At 46.1% G+C, this 18,586-nt stretch overlaps 1 protein-coding gene across 1 annotated transcript in view; it reads right to left on the reverse strand.

Annotated features, from left to right (window-relative positions):
* LOC121048016 (locomotion-related protein Hikaru genki-like) overlaps positions 1–16,819 on the reverse strand; it is a 38,248-nt gene extending 21,429 nt beyond the window's left edge. The window contains exons 1-4 of the mRNA XM_040503840.1: positions 16,059–16,819; positions 5,182–5,405; positions 2,157–2,414; positions 1,150–1,306 (exon numbers count right to left, since the gene is read on the reverse strand). Coding sequence (XP_040359774.1) covers positions 1,150–1,306; positions 2,157–2,414; positions 5,182–5,405; positions 16,059–16,819 — 1,400 coding nt within the window. The remainder of the gene's footprint in view (positions 1–1,149; positions 1,307–2,156; positions 2,415–5,181; positions 5,406–16,058) is intronic.
* Positions 16,820–18,586: the final 1,767 nt, after the last annotated feature.

The following is an 18,586-nucleotide window of genomic DNA, read 5'->3' on the forward strand; positions in this document are numbered from 1 at the left end:
CAGTTTCTCGAGTGGCCGCTGCGGGAGAAATGGTGGCGTTGTGTTCGTCATTAGCTCGGTGCTCGGAGACAGATTGGGGCCATATTTTTAGGGCTGTCTCTATGGGAGTTTCCCAACTGAGTGTTTTAGTTACGTTGATTAAAACCATGCGTTTATTTTAACTAATAAAAAGTTAATTAACAAGATTTCGTTATTTATACTATTTGTCGTGATGATAAGCTTTTTCCTGGCCGTATAAATCACCTGCACAACCCGCATTAATGTAAATTCCGCGGATATTATTAAAAAAAAATATCTGTGAAGCCTAAAAAAGTAAGAAAATAACTGATATATATATTTTTTTTCTATTAGAGGTGTGCGAATACTGCTGCTTCGAATTGAATAACACAGTATCATCCTAACTTCAACACTGCAGAGAGAACTGCCATGTCATGACTTATGCTTATCCTTGAAGGCTTTGAATGACGCAGCTTAATTCAATTCTAAATCCTTTTCTCTACGGTCAGTGCTGGGAAGTACTTTCGGTACATTGTACTTAAAGTACTACTTCAAGTATAGGTTTATAAACGTGTACTTTACTTGAAGTACATTTTCTGAGTATGTAGTTATACTTTTTTAAAAGGTTTGATATTGTACTTTTCGAGGAAAGTACGACTCCCGACTTCGAAGTACATTCCCTAAATTTGACCTTGTTAATTTTATACCACAAAATGATGATTTGTCAACAAATATGCGCCTTAAAGTTGATTGTTTTAAATAAGTCATCAGCAAGCGTAAAACAACTACTCTGTGGCCGCTTGACTTTATCCAGTATTCGCCGCCACTTCCAAACATAACTGATGCACAACCTAGCTATTACCCTCGGGTAATGCATACTAGCTAAAATCATAATAAAACACCTAGGGAAATGAAAGGGCATCACGAAAGATTGTGTTAAAAAGCACTGCAAATTTACTTCAAACGTACATTGCATTAATAGCGCTTACCTGCAAGGACATTGTGCCTGGTGTATACTTACTACTTTCCTTCAAGTATCCAAAACCTCTATTTTATAATAGACATCCAATATAGTAATAAAGTACATAAAGCTAATCTTCGATGTACTTTACCCAACACTGCCTACGGCCATCGCAAATCGAACAGACGTACCTCTGAGATGTCCACGTCCACTGGGGATTTCCGCTGAACCTCTGGTAGAGACAGTAGAGGTACACGTTGGTCTCAGGGTGGACGACCAACTCTCCAGTCTCTGAAACGCCGTGGTCGCCTTTCTCCACGGTGTAAAGAATCGTCGGGGGCACCTGAACTGAACCGAGAATCTGATTTTACCAAGTGCATTGGTGATCTTGTCAACGCTTCCAAAAAGGCGTCATTGAATGCTGTAAGTTACGAACTTGTGACACTTTAGATTTTTGAAGTTTTCCATTTACTCTCGCCTTTATCGCCTCTGCATCTTCTACTTCCCCACGTTAAATAAAACTTAAAATTTCGTAATTTGTCTTCTGTGGGTTTAGCACCCAAGTTTTTCATTTTCCCCAAAACGTGCTTAGTGCCGTACAATATAAAGTCACTACCTAAAAGAAAGAAAAATATCAGCGGGTGAACGATACAATCTACATAATTTATAATTTCCTATAAGCTGGAATCAAGGTTCGATGTCGCGATCGAGTCCTCACTGTGTCGCTCGATGGTCAACGTGTCCTCAGTTGTGTTTTCTTGCAAATCATACCAAAGCCGAGTAAAACGCGCGTGTATAAGATTGTGAAACACGCCTTTTTTTTCCCATCTATTCTATTTTCAGTTTCCGTTTCCTTTCTGTTTCTACGACCGTCCCTACGAATGGAGGGTAGCCCAACGTTCTTCCCCATGTCAGAACTTGAGATCGCGCTGTTGTATTGGTTTTCATCGCTTTTCATACCCCATACTACCGATGCTTAAAAAGAATCGTCATAAAATACGAAATACGCGCGAAGATAGGAGTTGGCAATTTCGGTCGTGCGGGACAGTGTCCCGAAAATGGCGACAGCGGGAAGCAAAGGTCAGTGGAGAGGTGGTTGTGCGCATGCGCATAGGCTTAGTAGAAAAAAAGGTCAATCATACGAGTATAAATAAAGATGTTTCTCTCAATTTCACTGTGTGTACGTGCACCTCCTCACCCGAGAAGTTGCTCTGCTGCGAGGTGACCAGGCAGGTCGGCATGGCAGCTGACCAGTGGCCGTTGAGGCAGCGAACGCTGGCGTTGCCCACGAACTTGTGCATGCCGAGCTGAACACAGCGGAAGCTTAGCACCGTCTCGTGAGCCATCTGGGTGAGTCCGGACACGGTCAAAGGGCGACCGTCGCGGTGCACCACCACGTTGGGCTTGGGAGGCCGCAGGGCGCACGACTTGAGGACCGAGTGGAAGCGACCGCCATCTGGAAGCGACGCAGTCAAGAGAAAACTCCACGAAGTTTAACCATAACACGATTAAAACCTAAGACAAGTACGAAGTCAAGGACCTCTCTAAAAAAGGGATCCTGGGTGCGGTTCCATTCAATGTTTGTGCGTATGGCGCGTGACTTGCTAGCTTTTCGAAGCGACCAACCTGCGCGTGCTAGGCTGCAGTGCATGGTGTACCAACTTGCTTTTGTGTGTGTGCGTCTGTGTATGTGTGTGTGTGTGTATGCGTGTGTGTGTGTGTCAAAGAGGGGGGTGCAAACCAGACCCCCCTTCCCCACACCCCCAGGGCCGGGGGGCGGTGCCCTTGGTATCCCTTGGGCGCCGCCGGCCGGTGTTTGCCCTGCCCAGTGGCTTCTGTTTTAGGGGGTAGGGGGGGAAAAAAACACATGCCTTGCCTCCCCCACTCTGAGAACTGGGGGGGGGGGGGGGGGGGGAAGCGCCCCCCTTGCCACCCGGTCGGTACGCCCATGCTGGGCTGAGGACTCGTAAATATTGAAATGTTGTATACCCTATTTATACGGCCAGCATAATGTTACCTTAAAGATATGTTCTGCAATCGGCGAATCAGAACGAGCGTACACCACACATGGAGGGTCGTGAAATGGTTCGCCGCCGACCCTAAAGGTCCCTTAGCTAGAAGTACTTTTACGATCGTGTGAATGGGGTATTAAACCTGAGGGTTTTACGTGCCAAACCAACGAAGGGAATCTGGCACGCCCCAGTGAAGGTCCGAGAATTAATTTCAACCAGCTGGAAACCTTTTGTCGTGCAACCGAAATGCCGGTTTTATACACGGCGTCTGCACCGCAATAAGCCTCAGTCGAATTGCGGGCACCACACCTAAGATAAGGAAATCACTTACAACTTTTGAATAGGATAACGGCTAGTTCTAAAACTTCGGTATCTGGTCCGGACCGCTAACGCTATACACTTGGGTGGAGGCTAAAGCCCGTTACGCAGGCTCGAGAGCGGAACAGCGTCCTTGCAGCATTAATACTATAGCTGGTATCACCGTGGCTTGGAAAAGAGCGAACGTTACGACCTCTTCGGGTCAATCACAGCGACGGAGGTGAACCACGTGACAGCGCTTAAAGTTACAGGGGCAAGAGCGTAGCCCAAGTCGTTAAAGAAGAGGGGAAGGACAAACTTGCCTTTTTTAAACCGTCTTTTTATGACGCGAACTCAATCTATGCACCCTATGAATCATAGAAAACTCAAAATTACAATCACGCGTGGTTTTTGTCGTCATTAAAAATGCGACCAAAGACCGCGACACGCCCCTTTGTCTCGTTTCTAAGGCCGCACGTGATTGCGATTTCGGGTTTTTCGATTATACTTAAGGCGGAAAGATTGAGTTTGCGCCATAAAAAAAAAAGTATTGAAATCCACTTTAGTGCCCCTTTAATAACCCTCCTTTGTGTTTCCCAGTCGTCGCTATTCTCCACCCCGAATATTAGACTGCCGCTCAAAATTCGTACAAAGGCGGCTTTTTTTCCTTCTGCCTCTTGTGGCTTCGACAGCACTGCGCGCAACGAGTGAGGTAGAGAATAGTCACGCGCCTTCTCCCTCCAACGCGCCGATTAACTCAGTGAGACCGTAGCCCTCGCCGTTTGCCAAGTTACGGTACGAAGCACAGCGTCGCGCAACGCCCCGCAGCACAACGCAAGGAAGTACAGCCGCGCTCAACTCCCCAAAGCGTTGCGGTCGGCCAATCAGAAGCCGAACATGATTGTAAACCTGAGACTGGGGCAGAAAGAGAACAGAACAGAAGGTAGTAAAAGAGGAGGCAACGTCTCAGCTTAGCTGGAAAGTTTATAAGCCGAGAAAGAAAGAGAGGGGACCCGTCGGTGAGGCATGTCCGGTTTACCGTTCGGATACCTGTTTATCTTTTTTATTTTTTTTTTTTGTGTGTGTGGGGGGGGGGGGGGGAGGGGGGGGGGGGAGGGGGGCGGTGGGAACTATGGGAGCAGGCAGTTCCAAGGCTGCAATAGTTCACGCTGGACAGAACTCGCGGATGCCAGCGGGATATCGTCCCAAGAGTGGCCACTTCAACGCTGTTGCCGGGAGCCGCCATGTTGCCCTGGATTTCGCTTACTACTGATGAGCCGGTAGCGACGACCGTGCGTTTTTATCGTCTATTAACTGCGGTCTACTGAGTGTCAACGCAACTGTGTGTACAAGCCCGTCGGTGAGGCATGTCCGGTTTACCGTTCGGATACCTGTTTATCTTTTTTATTTTTTTTTGTGTGTGTGTGTGGGGGGGGGGGGGGGGGAGGGGGGGGAGGGGGGCGGTGGGAACTATGGGAGCAGGCAGTTCCAAGGCTGCAATAGTTCACGCTGGACAGAACTCGCGGATGCCAGCGGGATATCGTCCCAAGAGTGGTCACTTCAACGCTGTTGCCGGGAGCCGCCATGTTGCCCTGGATTTCGCTTACTACTGATGAGCCGGTAGCGACGACCGTGCGTTTTTATCGTCTATTAACTGCGGTCTATTGAGTGTCAACGCAACTGTGTGTACAAGCCTGGCGCAAACGCCACGCGTACGCCTACCAAAAAAAAAACTACATTTTTTTTTCTTTTTTTTTGTTTTGTTTTTAGGGAACACGTTGTAGAAATCCAAGGTTTCGTAGCAAACGCTACGCGTACGCGTACAAAAAAAAAAAACGTTTTTTTTTTTTTTTTTTCGGGGGGGGGGGGGGGGGGGGGGGGGGACACGCGTTGTAGAAATTCAAGGTTTCGTACCTCCGACCTGATTTTCTACAGCACAGAGGGGACCGAACCAGAGCCCGTTGATGCACTTGATCTTGCACGCTCGCTTTTTGTCCACGCCTCCGAAGAGGCCCATAAAGCGGACTTCGTAAACACTGCCGAAATCCTCTCTGCCGTCCGTCTGGAAGAGCGAGCCGTTGAAGAAAATCTCGGGAGGGGGACAGCTGGCCCGTGGCACAGTCGTGCTGGTGCTCGTGCTGGATGCAGTCACGGGTCCTGGGCTCGTGCTTTCCGGGACCACTGCAACAGTTTGGCCGGACGTTCGTGCACGTTCAAAGGGGCGATGCAACAATTTTTGCACTTTGCGCAAATACCGCTTAAAACGGATCCCTGACATTAATGACCTATGAAACACGCGTTCGTTTTTCACCCCACGCAATGGAAGTCCCAGACAAAAATTAAAGAAAAAAACGAGCAGCGCTCACCCCCTCAACTCGCAGCCAGAACAAGCGGCCACGTGATCTGGAGCCGATTATATGCCGCCAATGTTCATCATAGCCACGCGCTGGGGTTGGCAAAGCGCAGGACACGCGCTGAGTTCCAGACATTGTTGTGGCACGGCTATTGTCGTCGTTGCAGCGATTGGACGCGGTCCACTACCCGAATGCTTCTCGAGCTAGTAATTATCACGGGCCCAAATCGAGTGCCCACACAATGCTCGGGTCCAATCTATGAACAGCATTCAAATATCGTCATATGGGTGTACTGCGATCCCCACTTTACGTCATCAAACGCCATCAAATTTTGAAAAGGAGGTTTTGAATGAAAATGATTGCTTTTGTCTCTAAAATTACACCGCAACAAAGGAGTTTCTTGGCCAGTGGCGTTGCGTGCCAGTAACCTTGAGTCCCACTAGTGCCAGTAAGCTCGTGTAAAGTGAAAAACAATCCAGTAGTCTGACTTGAGCTATACTCCGTTTCACCTTATGTTGCACCGCAGAGAAGGCTAGAAGCGCCAGCTCGTAGCGTTGAAAGCTGCTCTTAACGCACGAGAGCTTGTACCGCCGAGATGTGCCCTAGAGCAAGGAGCGCGCGCTTGTAGCCTTTCCTGTGGTACGTCATAAGGTGAATACAAATAGCGCGCAGCCAGCGCTTACAGGCCACAAAAAGAGATTTACAGGGATAAAAAAAAAGGGGGGCACAGAGGAGGAAGACAGAACAAAACATCTTTATGTCGCTTTTCTTTTATCCCTGTAACTTACCAGCACGTTCCAATTCCCCCCTCGAGAAAATACTTGTTCAACGCGCGACAAATTTTGACTTTCTGCGACCCAAGAGACTTTCCACAGCACCGATGTTTTCTAGTGCCATTTGCTGTTGGTCGCTTTAGTGGATTGAGCCTTTTTACCAAAGTTCCGAACCAATGGCGAAGCCACACAAAATTCTTGTTAGCGACAATTTTTTTTTAAGGCAGTATGCAAGATAACGGTAACAAAAAAAAACCAAAACAAAATGACCGCACCTCCACGTGGTGAATGATGTTGATTGGGGCGAAGCTCTGGTGGTGCTAATGATACTGATTTTGTTCATAGGTAGTGCTGATGGTGCTGATTTTTTTTTTTAATTTTTATTGCTAATAGGTAGTGCTGAGTTCCTGGTTGCGTTTCGACTTCATTAGCCAATGCAGCGCTCTTTCTTGTATAGACGTTGAGCGGCTACACGCAACGTTTCATCCATGACATCTCCAGTTCTTGAGTTACTACCAGATCTCAGAGCCCTCGACTCGTCCCCCAGTCATGGCCGAGTGATTAAGGCGATAGACTAGAAATCCATTTGGGTCTCCCCGGCGCCCGCACAGGTTTGATCCTGTCGACTGCGCAAACATTTGGGAGGGGATGGCAATCGATGTGAGCACGGACGCCGGACAAGGCTAGACCCTAAGAAGCTTCGCCCCTAACAGAAATTAATGTTAAGGTCAGTTAAGGAAATAATAGGCTGACAAGCTATCTGCAAAATTTATCACAAGTGCTTAAGAGCTCACGGTGAGGGAAAGAAAGGCTGAGGAGGAGGAAGCAGGCGGAATGCTGGAGCGAAGGGGACGTTTCCTCCTCTCCAGCAATCCGCCTGCTTCCTCCTCCCCAGCCTTCCTTTCCCTCGCCCCGAGCTCTTAACCTGTTCAACACAAAAGGGATAACGAGAAACTGTGTGATTGGTTGTTGGTGTGAGATGTGTGAGGTAATTCACCACTCGTGTCGGTTTGGTCGACACGAGGGAAGAGGAAGAAGTGAATAAAGGGCTTTTTGCGTGCCTGACTCCATGTTGAAAGCTTGCCCTTTTCCCACATCGAACATGGTGTCAGAAGTGGGATCGGAATACTACCTGTTTTAACCCGTCAGCTCGCGAAGCAACCGGCTCCTCTTCAGACGCCGAAGCGACCGCTAAAGCAGCTGCTACGGGCAATATCTTGGGTCAAGCTCAAGGTACGAAATCGGACACCAGGTACGCCATGGCATCGTTCCAGATACAGGGTGTCACAAAAGAAAATTTACACGGTCTTTTTTACCGCAAAAATAAACTAGGCATCGCCGAATGCTCATTCTCCGCCCAAAGGTAGAGTTAGAGGTCACAACCAGATGCCAAAGTTTCGGCCCGATCCGATAACTTAATCAAAAGTTATAAGTGATTTTCTGAAAAGTTCAATGGGAAAATGGAGCCCATTTTTGCCTGTTTTCGGTTTCTGGTGCCATAGAGCCCCATGTGTTTGAAAACTCCGTCGGCCGCCATTTCCCCATTGAAATTTTCAGAAAATCACTAATAACTTTTTATTAAGTTATCGGATCGGGCTGAAACTTTGGCATCTGGTTGTGACCTCTAGCTCTACTTTTGGGCGGAGAATGAGCGTTCGGCGATGCCTAGTTTATTTTTCCGGTAAAAAAGACCGTGTAAATTTTCTTTTGTGACACCCTGTAGATCCGCCTGAGCCTTTTTCCTTCGCCACTCCTAATGAATGGCCCTCATGGAAGAAACGTTTTCTTCGGTACCGCACAGCCTCTGGATTGCAAGATGCAGCCGAAGAAAGACAAGTTGATACGCTCGTCTATTTGATGGGCACTCAAGCAGAAGATATCTTCAACACTTTCAAGCAAAGTACAGAAAACGCCAAGAAGTTCGATGTCGTGCTAGCCCACTACGAAGCCTACTTTTTTCCAAAACGCAACATAATCTATGAAAGAGCACGATTCAACACTCGAACTCAAGGGGAGAGTGAATCAGTGGAGGAATTTTCAACGGCCCTGCACACGTTAGCCGACACGTGCAACTTCGGCGAACTCAGAGGAGAACTAATCAGAGACCGCTTGGTAGTAGGCCTGCAGGACAAGAAAGTTTCAGAAAAACTACAGTTGGAATCTTCGTTAGACTTGATGAAGGCGCTCATGATCGCCCGTCAACATGAAACAGTCCGAATACAACAGAAAGACTAGCAGATCATTTACAGTGCCACAAAAGGCTGCGGTCGTTTGGGATAGGACTTTGTCAAAATGTCACCAGCATGACACCAAAAATCCAGAACGATCCTGCACCTGGTGCGGACACGCAACACACTCTCGGGCAAGTTGTCCAGCAAAAGACGCGGTGTGTGCAGAGGTTGTGGAAAAAGAGGACACTTTATGACAGTTTGTCGGTCGACGTCTTCTCTCAGAAATGTCACCGAGCAAGAAGAAGGATTTTTCTCAAAAGGACATTTGATGACGGCCTCAGGTCCAGCTACCCAAACAAGAAACGACGGTCAAGAGCCAGGATTCCTCGGCACAACGTCAAACACCCAAACTTCAAAGTGGGAACAAATGATACTGGTTGAGAACCACCCAGTACTATTCAAGGTAGACACCGGGGCAGACGAAACAGTAGTCCCCGAAGACCTTTTTAGGAGTCTCTTCAAAGACCCTACTCTAAACCCGCCGAGGCGCCAGCTTCAGGGACCCGACGGAAGACGACTTCACGTCTTGGGCGTCGTAAACCTGAACCTCTCATTCAAAAACTACACGAACGAAGAGGAAGTTTACGTCCTCCGAGGCCTCAAAACACCGCTTCTTGGAAGGCCAGCTATAGAAAAGATCAAGGTTCTCCCAGAGATTTGCCAGGTGCGGAGCCTCTGCCCCGAGGAGGAGTTTCCCTGTCTTTTTGAAGGGCTCGGCACTATGAAAGGAGACTACGAGATAAAGCTAGCACCTGATGCAACGGCCTTTGCCCTGACATCGCCTCGCAGAGTGCCCCTGCCTCTTTTCAACAAGACAAAGATGGAGCTGGAGAGGATGCAACAACTCGGAGTAATTTCACCAGTGACAGAACCAGTGGCGTGGTGTGCACCGATGGTAGTGGTTCCTAAGCCCTCAGAAGTCATACGTATCTGCGTTGACTTTACGCAACTGAACAAGTACGTCCAGAGGGAATGGCATCCGATTCCATCTGTAGAACACACTTTGGGAATGCTCCAGAAAGCAACCGTTTTCTCGAAGATTGACGCCAACTCAGGGTTTTGGCAAATACCTTTAAACGAGGACAGTAAAACCCTGACGACCTTTATAACACCTTTTGGCAGGTTCTGTTTTAACAGGCTGCCGTTTGGAATTTCTTCGGCGCCAGAACATTTTCAAAGGAGGATGGCCGATGTTCTTTTAGGACTAGAAGGAGTTGCATGCCATATGGACGACGTCCTAATCTGGGGGTTACACAAGATCAACACGATGGTCGTCTAAGAACAGTACTGGAGCGCCTCACTCAAGCTGGGATCACGCTAAACAAAGAGAAATGTCTCTTCAGCGTTACGAAGATTTCCTTTTTAGGACACCTGATCGAGAACAATCTGGTTCGTCCGGATCCAGCAAAGCTGTCTGCTATTCTGCAGATGCCAAGTCCCACATCAAAAAAGGAGTTACGCCGCATCATGGGAATGGCTACGTATCTTGCACGTTTTGTCCCCAATGGTGCACAGGTCTTGGAACCACTGTCATCGATGTTAAGCACAAAACATGACTTTGTGTGGAACCAACCCCAACAGCTTGCATTTGACCAGTGGAAAGCTATGCTTTCTTCAGACCCAGTTTTGGGTATCTACGATCCCATGCAAGAAACCGTTGTAAGTGCAGACGCATCAGCATACGGACTAGGTGCTGTCTTGCGCCAGAAGGTGGGACAACGGTTCAAGGTAATTGCCTACGCGTCAAGGCTTATGACAGAGACCGAACGTCGATATGCACAAATAGAAAAAGAAGGCTTATCACTCGTGTAAGCCAGTGAAAAGTTTCGAGACTACCTCGTAGGAAGAGTCTTCACTCTGGAAACTGATCACAAGCCTCTCATCTCACTTTTTGGGTCCAAAGCACTCGATGACTTGACACCAAGGTTACAAAGAATGCGCATGCGACTCATGCGTTTCACGTATGCCATCGTCTATGTCCCCGGCAAGGATCTAACGGCAGTCGACGCTCCGTCAAGGTCTCCTATTTCACAATCGGAGCCTTTCGACCTCGAAAATGAGATCGATGGCTACATCAAACACATCGTCTCCTCTATGCCGCTGACATCATACAGTGTTCAGCAGGTCGGCAGTGAACAACAGAAAGACGGAGTATGCGCGCGGCTTCGTCAACTCATTCTAACAGGGTGGCCAAGAAGAAGAGATCTCGAGCAGGAGCTCAAACCCTATTGGGAAGATAAAGACAACATCTCACTCGTTGACGACGTAATAGTTCGTACCTCTAGAGTGATAATCCCTGAGAAAATGCGCGACACCGTCCTTCGCCAACTTCATGAAGGTCATTTCGGGATAGACAAATGCAAAGGACGAGCAAGGGATTCTGTTTGGTGGCCTGGAATTGTCTCTGATATTGAGCTGCTCATCAAAACTGTCACGTATGCCTCAAACAGAGTGTCAACCGCAAAATGCCTCTTCTGCAAACAGAATTCCCACAGCGTCCCTGGGAAAGAATAGCGATGGATTTGTTCTTCTGGGACGGAGCCTGGTGGCTAATCATAACTGACTATTTTTCACGGTACCCAGAACTGGTCCGCCTTGGTGGTCTCTCATCGGGAACTGTGATCACCCATTGCAAGTCTATTTTTGCGAGGCATGGGATGCCGGACGTGGTGGTATCCGACAACGGACCCCAGTTCTCTAATCGCGAATTTGATGAATTCGCAAAGGATTATGGTTTTCGCCACATCACTTCCAGTCCAAGGTACCCTCAAAGCAATAGAATGGCAGAAGCCGCGGTCAAAATAATAAAGTCGTCTCTGAAGAAAACAGAAGACCCGTACAAGACCCTATTCGCTTATAGAACGAGTCCATTGAAAAATGTATACAGTCCGACAGAACTTCTGATGGGCAGGAGGTCACGAACAAATCTCCCAGTCTCGTCTAGCCGCCTCGTTCTCTGCCTTCCAGATCTCAACAACGTGAGAAAATTTGAAATGTCTCAGCGACGAAAACAAAAAGACGACTTCGACCGCCGGCATGGCGTCCGAGACTTAGTCGACTTGGACGAGGGAACTGACGTGTGGGTAGTCGACCTGCAACGACAAGGAGTCGTCCAAAGCAGTGCAAATGAACCCATATCATACTGGATCGACACTGACGCCGGCGACTCTATCCGCAGAAACAGAACACACCTGATTCCCTTACCCAGTCAGGCTTCTGGATCAGAACTACAGGTACCCGAGAATGTGCAAGAAGACGGTGCTGATTCACCAGAAGCTGGGCCTCATTGCGCCGATGGCGGCCACGCTCACACAAAAAGTGGAAGATGTGTTCGAGCACCAAGAGTTATCAAGAACAATGAACGATGCAGGTGTGACTTAGAGGGAGAAAGGTGTGAGTGTTTGTTGTGAGACTTAGGAGGGGAGATGTGTGATTGGTTGTTGGTGTGAGACTTAGTAGGGGAGATGTGTGAGGTAATTCACCTCTCGTATCGGTTTGGCCGACACGAGGGAAGAGGAAGAAGTGAATAAAGGGCTTTTTGCGTGCCTGACTCCATGTTGAAAGCTTGCCCTTTTCCCACATCGAACAGAAACATTAGCACGGGGGCAGACATTATAATAATAATAATAATAAGAAGAAGAAGAATAAATAATAATAATAATAATAATAATACATTTATTCACACATGTAGAATCAACAATGGAATTACGGGTCCGGTCAAAGCCAGCATGGGCTTGTGGGACCAGGCCCTGCAGTAAAAGAATTCGGAAGTGCACATTGTCACGAGGAAGAGAAAGGAAAAAAGACAGTTGCACGAGACAGTGGCAGTGGCACAAGACAAAACAGAGGCACGAGATAAAAGGCATAGATTCATGAATCCAAACCATCACATGTTGTAGGCTGAGCACTATGCACACGATGCGTTGACCCCGTTGTCTGAAGGATTGTAGCTCGAAGTGATCGAACGACGAGGGGTCACTGACACTCATGGACACGCAAGCTTGCACATACCGTAGATTGTAACTGTGTCGCTGTTAAGGTGGCATCGCACACACACACCAAAGTACCGAAGTAAAGTGAAAGAAAAAACAACCATGAGCACATGGAGACTATTGTCTATGTCCTTGATGGGTGCAGGCCTGTGTCAGACGTCTATTTTTGGTATTGATAGCCATCATAAAAGACAACATAGTACAAGGTGCCGGTGCATATCTGAAATTAGGGTTGTATTGGATGCGCGCTGGCCAAGAAGTATGGGGTCAAAATTTGATACCAATTCCGCGTGCTTTATATCATTGCATCGATACGGCAGAATACATCTTTCTCAAGCTTTTCGTCAATGTTTTGTTGGAAGTAATTGCCAAAACCGACTCAGGGATGCTATTGAAGACATTAGACACATAGAATATACGCAAACTTTCACCATAATGGGTCCTTACATGAGGAATTTGGAAACGAAGATAATTTCTTAGGTCACGAGATGGTAAGGATCGTATAATAAACTCACTGTCCCAAAAATGTCTTCGTATTACAGTCTGAAGGAACAGGGAGTGAAACGTAGGCAATTCCAAGAAAGAGAAAAGGTTGACATTTTTTGAACATTCTGTGTTGTATGCAATGCTCTTTAGAGTATTTCGTAGAATTCTGTCAATTCTTGACTGCCATAGAAGGGGGCAATTAAAAAAAATAGTGATGCCATACCTCAGGACACTGTAGGTAAGAGCATGCATTATACATTTTCTTATAGTTAGCGGCATATATGCCTTAATATGGTACATCATACAAGCGACTGTTCTCAGCCGTTGACATAGGTATGACATGTGGGTGTTCCAAGATAGGTCGCAATCGAAGTGAATGCCCAGGTACTTAATCGTGTTAACATAATGAACAGGCTCACAGGTAGAACATGAGCAGCATGAGTTATGAAGAAAGAGTGGGGCGGTTAAACTCACGCTTTTTAAAGGGTTGCGGAAACAAATAAGCTTTGTTTTGGTAGTATTTACTCGAAGTTTGTTTGCCTGGAACCAGTCCATTACCTTATTGGCATCTACTTGCAGCATGTTAACCGCATGGTGATATGAAATATGTTGAGACAATAAAACTGTGTCATCTGCATATTGTAGTATCACACAGTTCGTCGTAACGGATGACATATCATTCACGTAGATGTTAAAAAGTAAATGAGAAAGAATTGAACCCTGCGGGACACCAGATGTTAAAGAAACTTGAGAGCTGTGGAAATTATCTATTGACACAATCTGAGAGCGATTAGACAAGTAATTCTCCAAAATGGCATGAAAGGGACCACGAAAGCCGATCCTATACAACTTGTCCAACAGAAGCTTGTGATTCACAGTGTCAAAAGCCTTAGCAACATCGATGAAAAGAGCACATGCGTACATATTTTTGTCAAAAGTTGAGTGTAGTATGTCCGAAAAATGTTCAAGTAGGTTAGTAGTACCTCGACCAGATATAAATCCGTATTGATTTGGTGTGAATATTGCGTGTTCTTCAAGGAAACTGGACATTGCAACAAAAATATGCTTCTCTAATATCTGGGAAATGGATGACAATATTGATATTGGTCGGTACGAGGAGACTTGGTTTGGCGCACCACCTTTAAACAGAGGCACTACTAAAGCGCTTTTTAATTCATCAGGAATATAGCCCGTTTCCAAAAAGTCATTAATCAAAGTGAGAAGTACATTTTTCAGAGACTCGAAATTTCGGCATAAGTTGTGTACAGTAATGTCGTCAACACCAGCAGATCTAAATCGCTTGAATCCGAACAGATACGACCGTAATTCGAAATCTGTCAGAGGAGGAAGAAAGGCAGATTCTTTGTTGAACGGCATTCGCGGTGTGGGAATCCTATCGCTGCTAGACGGTACCGTGGCAGAGTCTGAGAAAAAACGATTGAAAGCGTTCACAGTTGCTAACATATCAGCTCCAAAATGTTTCCTTAGTGTCTCATAAATGTTATTCTTCAAATGACCTCGAGCCTCATTTATTACAGCCCAGGTTTTTCTTGAGTCGAATCTGGCATCCGAGATCTTTTTTGCGAAGTATGTTCGCTTCGCTGATCGAATAAGTGCAGTGACAAAATTTCTATGAATCTTGCTTTCAAGTTTGAGAGCAGCATTATTAGGGTAGCGGCGACTCTTCTTCCAAAATTTCTCTTTGAGATCAATGGCGTTAAGAATGTTAGAGTTCAGCCAAGGGAGCTTAGGGTTGCGTTTTTTGACGTAGACAGTTTTTCTGGCGTTGTTCCGGAAGTGTACAACAACATCGATAAACTTTCTATATAAATTCCCACGGTCTACAGAAAATAAAAAACCTTCCCAGTCGTAATCTTTGATGAACCGATCAAACATTTTCAGATCAAGTCTCTCCAGACGACACATTCTGTTAACATCAGTTGATTTTCTAGAAAAGAAAGCAAATTGACAGGCCACAAAATAATGGTCTGCAAGCTTTTGCGAAATGACAGCGGAATGGACAGTACTATCTGACGTTCGAATGTTAATATGGTCAAGGCAGGCTGAAACCAGATTCTTATTAAGCACTTCTTCCCTCGTGGGGCCATGAATAGTAGAAGTTATCCCCGTCTCACAAAGTACTGACAAATAATCACAAACGATTGACTTAGAAGGGGATAGAGTGTCGATGTTAATGTCCCCTACCAGGCATAAATGTGTTTCATTAGATAATCGCTCCAAGTTTCTTTTCAACTCTGCTATAAAGTTGGTGCAGCTGAATGAGGGAGGTCTGTACAATGCCAGCAGACAAACAGTGTGAATGGCATTCGAAATCTTAAGGATCAAGCTCTCAGAATACATAAACGACACATCGACTTTGGAGGTGGACCAGGAATCTTTTATGAAAACGCCAATACCGCCTCCACGAGTGGTTTGTCGAGTGCAAAAATAATCATGGAAGCCCGATAATTTATACGGTGACAGAGATTCAGCACTAGCATTTATCTCTGTTAAAACTATCGCATCAATTCGGCCACTCACATCTTCAAGGATAACCGTAAGTTCGTCCCAGTATTTTCGAATACTACGAATGTTTACATGCAAAACAGTAAATGAATCAGGCGAGGTTGCTAACGAGTCATTAAACAAATTAAAATTGGCATACTTGGAAAAAGAAAACGTAGCCATTACACGATGAGGTCTATGTCGTTACGGTGCAAGATCTTTATCAGTGGAGCGCCTTCTTCCTTTCTAGCAAATATTCGCGCATTTTTGACCCAAACAAATTTAAAACCATATTCCTTGCCACGAGAACGAGCCATCCAAAAAAGTTCTCTGTTGGGCTGAGTCAAGTTGTCGTTAAAGTACTCTCGTTCAGATGTTCTGGAGCCAAACGATTGCCTCAACCTGCTGCGTGATTGCATCCAGCGTTCCTTGATGTCAACGGAAGCGAACCTGACCAAAATGACTGGAGTTTCGGCACGTTTGTCTGGTATCTTGTATGCTGTTACGACGTCCGATGGTTGATGCCCCGTCAACTCAAGCTTGAGTGCCAGCCCAGTCAAGGCTGAGGCAAGACTTTCGTTAGGAGCAACTTTCAGGCTATGTACCTCCATGTTTTGAAGGCGAGTGTGTTGTTCACTCTCGTTGATTTCACTTTTTAAGCGCTGAATAACTTGCTCCTGTTCAGAGACCGTAGCTTTCAGCGTTCCCATCTCCATCCTCAGATCCTTCATTTCTTCTGCATGGGAAGTTGTCATGCTTAAAAGGTCCTCGTACTTTTTGCCTAATGCCGTGATCGAAATCTGCACTTCTTCAACGGTGGTTTTCAGCAGTTCTATGACTGGCTTGAGAAGCAGAAGTTCGCTCACTTTAGCGGGCAGCTCAAGGAGTGAATCAACGCTGACCTTGAGGGAAGGGAGGGAGTCTAGCTTCCGATTCATCAGTTGTATTTGTGCTCCGAGCTGGCCGGAATCGTCTAATGACCTCACTTCGGAGTTCACGTCGACTGCTTCCTCACCGGAGCGAGCACCCTTAGTGCGGCAGATTTTGCATGTCCACTTTATCTTCTTCTCGGCGTTCATGGCAGCAAACGTGGACTCCGCGATACCGGAGCAGGATTTTCCTAGGTGCAGGTTATGCCCACAAGATGAACACGTCATGTGACGTCCGTCGGGCAGAATGGCTTTTAAGCAAGCGTCGCAGGTTAGGGACATGACGGGAGCCTTGTACTTGGTGACAGACAGTGTTAGGCCTAGTCAGGTCGGTCGGGTCAGCAATCGCACTCAGGCTCAGCGGTACGTTGGTCAACGCAAGATGCTATCTATTACGGACGAGGGATCCTTTAGAGCTGTCGTAGGGCTGGGCGTAGGCAGAATAAACCCATATAGCAATATTTACAAGAAAAAATAGCAGAGCTCACCGATGGAGTGTGCACTCCCGATCGTCGTCGTCGTCGTCGTTCCATAATATAATAATAATAATAATAATAATAATACATTTATTGTATTGAGCACAACACTGTTTGCGTGACGGGCGCATCAAAGCCAAAACAAGGCTTGTGTTATGCTACCCTAAAATTAACACTTTAAACATTGCTACCCGGTATACACGCTTTACACACGCGCCAAATTACAGCCGCCATAGCTGACCTTCTCTTGTCTTACCGAGATGCCGAGCAACTGAAACGGTACTTGACGATCCTATACAAAGTCCGATGCTTTAGAAAAGGACACAGTTGAATCTAATGTGGCATTAACCTGACCTGCTATACTAAAGATGAAGTGAAATAAACGAAATAGGAGGAAACAAAAAGTGAAGGTCAGTTATGGCGGCGTCCATGCACAGCTGCTGCAAAGCGTCTATACAAAAGGAAATAAGACAGATTGACATACACACGTCCTTAGAATGTCCCAAAGTCAAAATCAGCAGTTGGGTGCATGCAACACACAAAATCACGCCTCCAAATACTGATTCAAGTACATAGATAAGGTTTAAAAGAACTTAATATAAAAAAATAACGATAATCACGAAGACCAAAGTGTCGCGCCTGATGTGTAAAAGAAAAAGAAAAAATATTCAGGCGAAAAACGAAATTGCAGTACACGGCGTCCAACGAGTGATTGTCCAGGACGTCCAGGCTAAACAAGTGAAACCCACACTGGAAAACACTAAACAAAGTAAAACAGAGATCATCAAAAACTCATACTTCTAAGTGATCTCTTAAGTTTACGGAGCGAGGTAAGGCCTAGAAGCTCGGGCGGCAGCTGTGAGAAAAGCTTTGGAACGTAATATGCTCGCGTACTTTCACCGTATCGGGTATGCACAAGAGGTATTTGGAAAGGCTGCACGTGTCGGAGGGCACGAGATGATGAGCTTAAAGTTTTGAATTCAGAGCTCCAGAAATGTCGCAAAATAACTGTGTGAACATAGAGGGTGTGAAAGTCAGGCAGTTGAAGAAGGTCGAAAAGAGTGGTGTCCTCGGGTATTTGCATGTTATAGGAGACACTCTTTAGGATTGCTTTAAGGATGCTGTCAATTCTAGCTCTCCAGAAAGCGGAACAATTACCAAAAGCTGTTATGCCATACCGAAGGATACTGTACCCTAGAGTATGAGCAATAACCTTACGAACAGAAAGAGGCATGAGACATTTGGATCTATATAAGATGCAGCTGGCGCTCCTTAATTTTTTGCAAATATATGCTAAATGGGCATGCCATTTTAGGCCACTATCGAAAAAAATACCAAGGTACTTAACACTACTAGCGTACTCTAAGGGGACACAGGCGCACTGATTACAAGCAGATGAGTGTAAAATAAAAGGAACGCTGAGATTGATTGTTTTATGTGGATTGTAGAAACACATTAGTTTTGTTTTCTTTACATTGATAGCGATTAGGTTTTTCTCAAACCAGTCCATGACCGCAGTCGCATGGTGCTGTAACTGGCGAATCGAGTCTACGTAATTAATATGTTGGGACAT

The sequence above is a fragment of the Ixodes scapularis genome, unplaced genomic scaffold (genome assembly GCF_016920785.2).
Source record: "Ixodes scapularis isolate PalLabHiFi unplaced genomic scaffold, ASM1692078v2 PGA_scaffold3__209_contigs__length_174095766, whole genome shotgun sequence".
NCBI classification, from domain to species: domain Eukaryota; kingdom Metazoa; phylum Arthropoda; class Arachnida; order Ixodida; family Ixodidae; genus Ixodes; species Ixodes scapularis.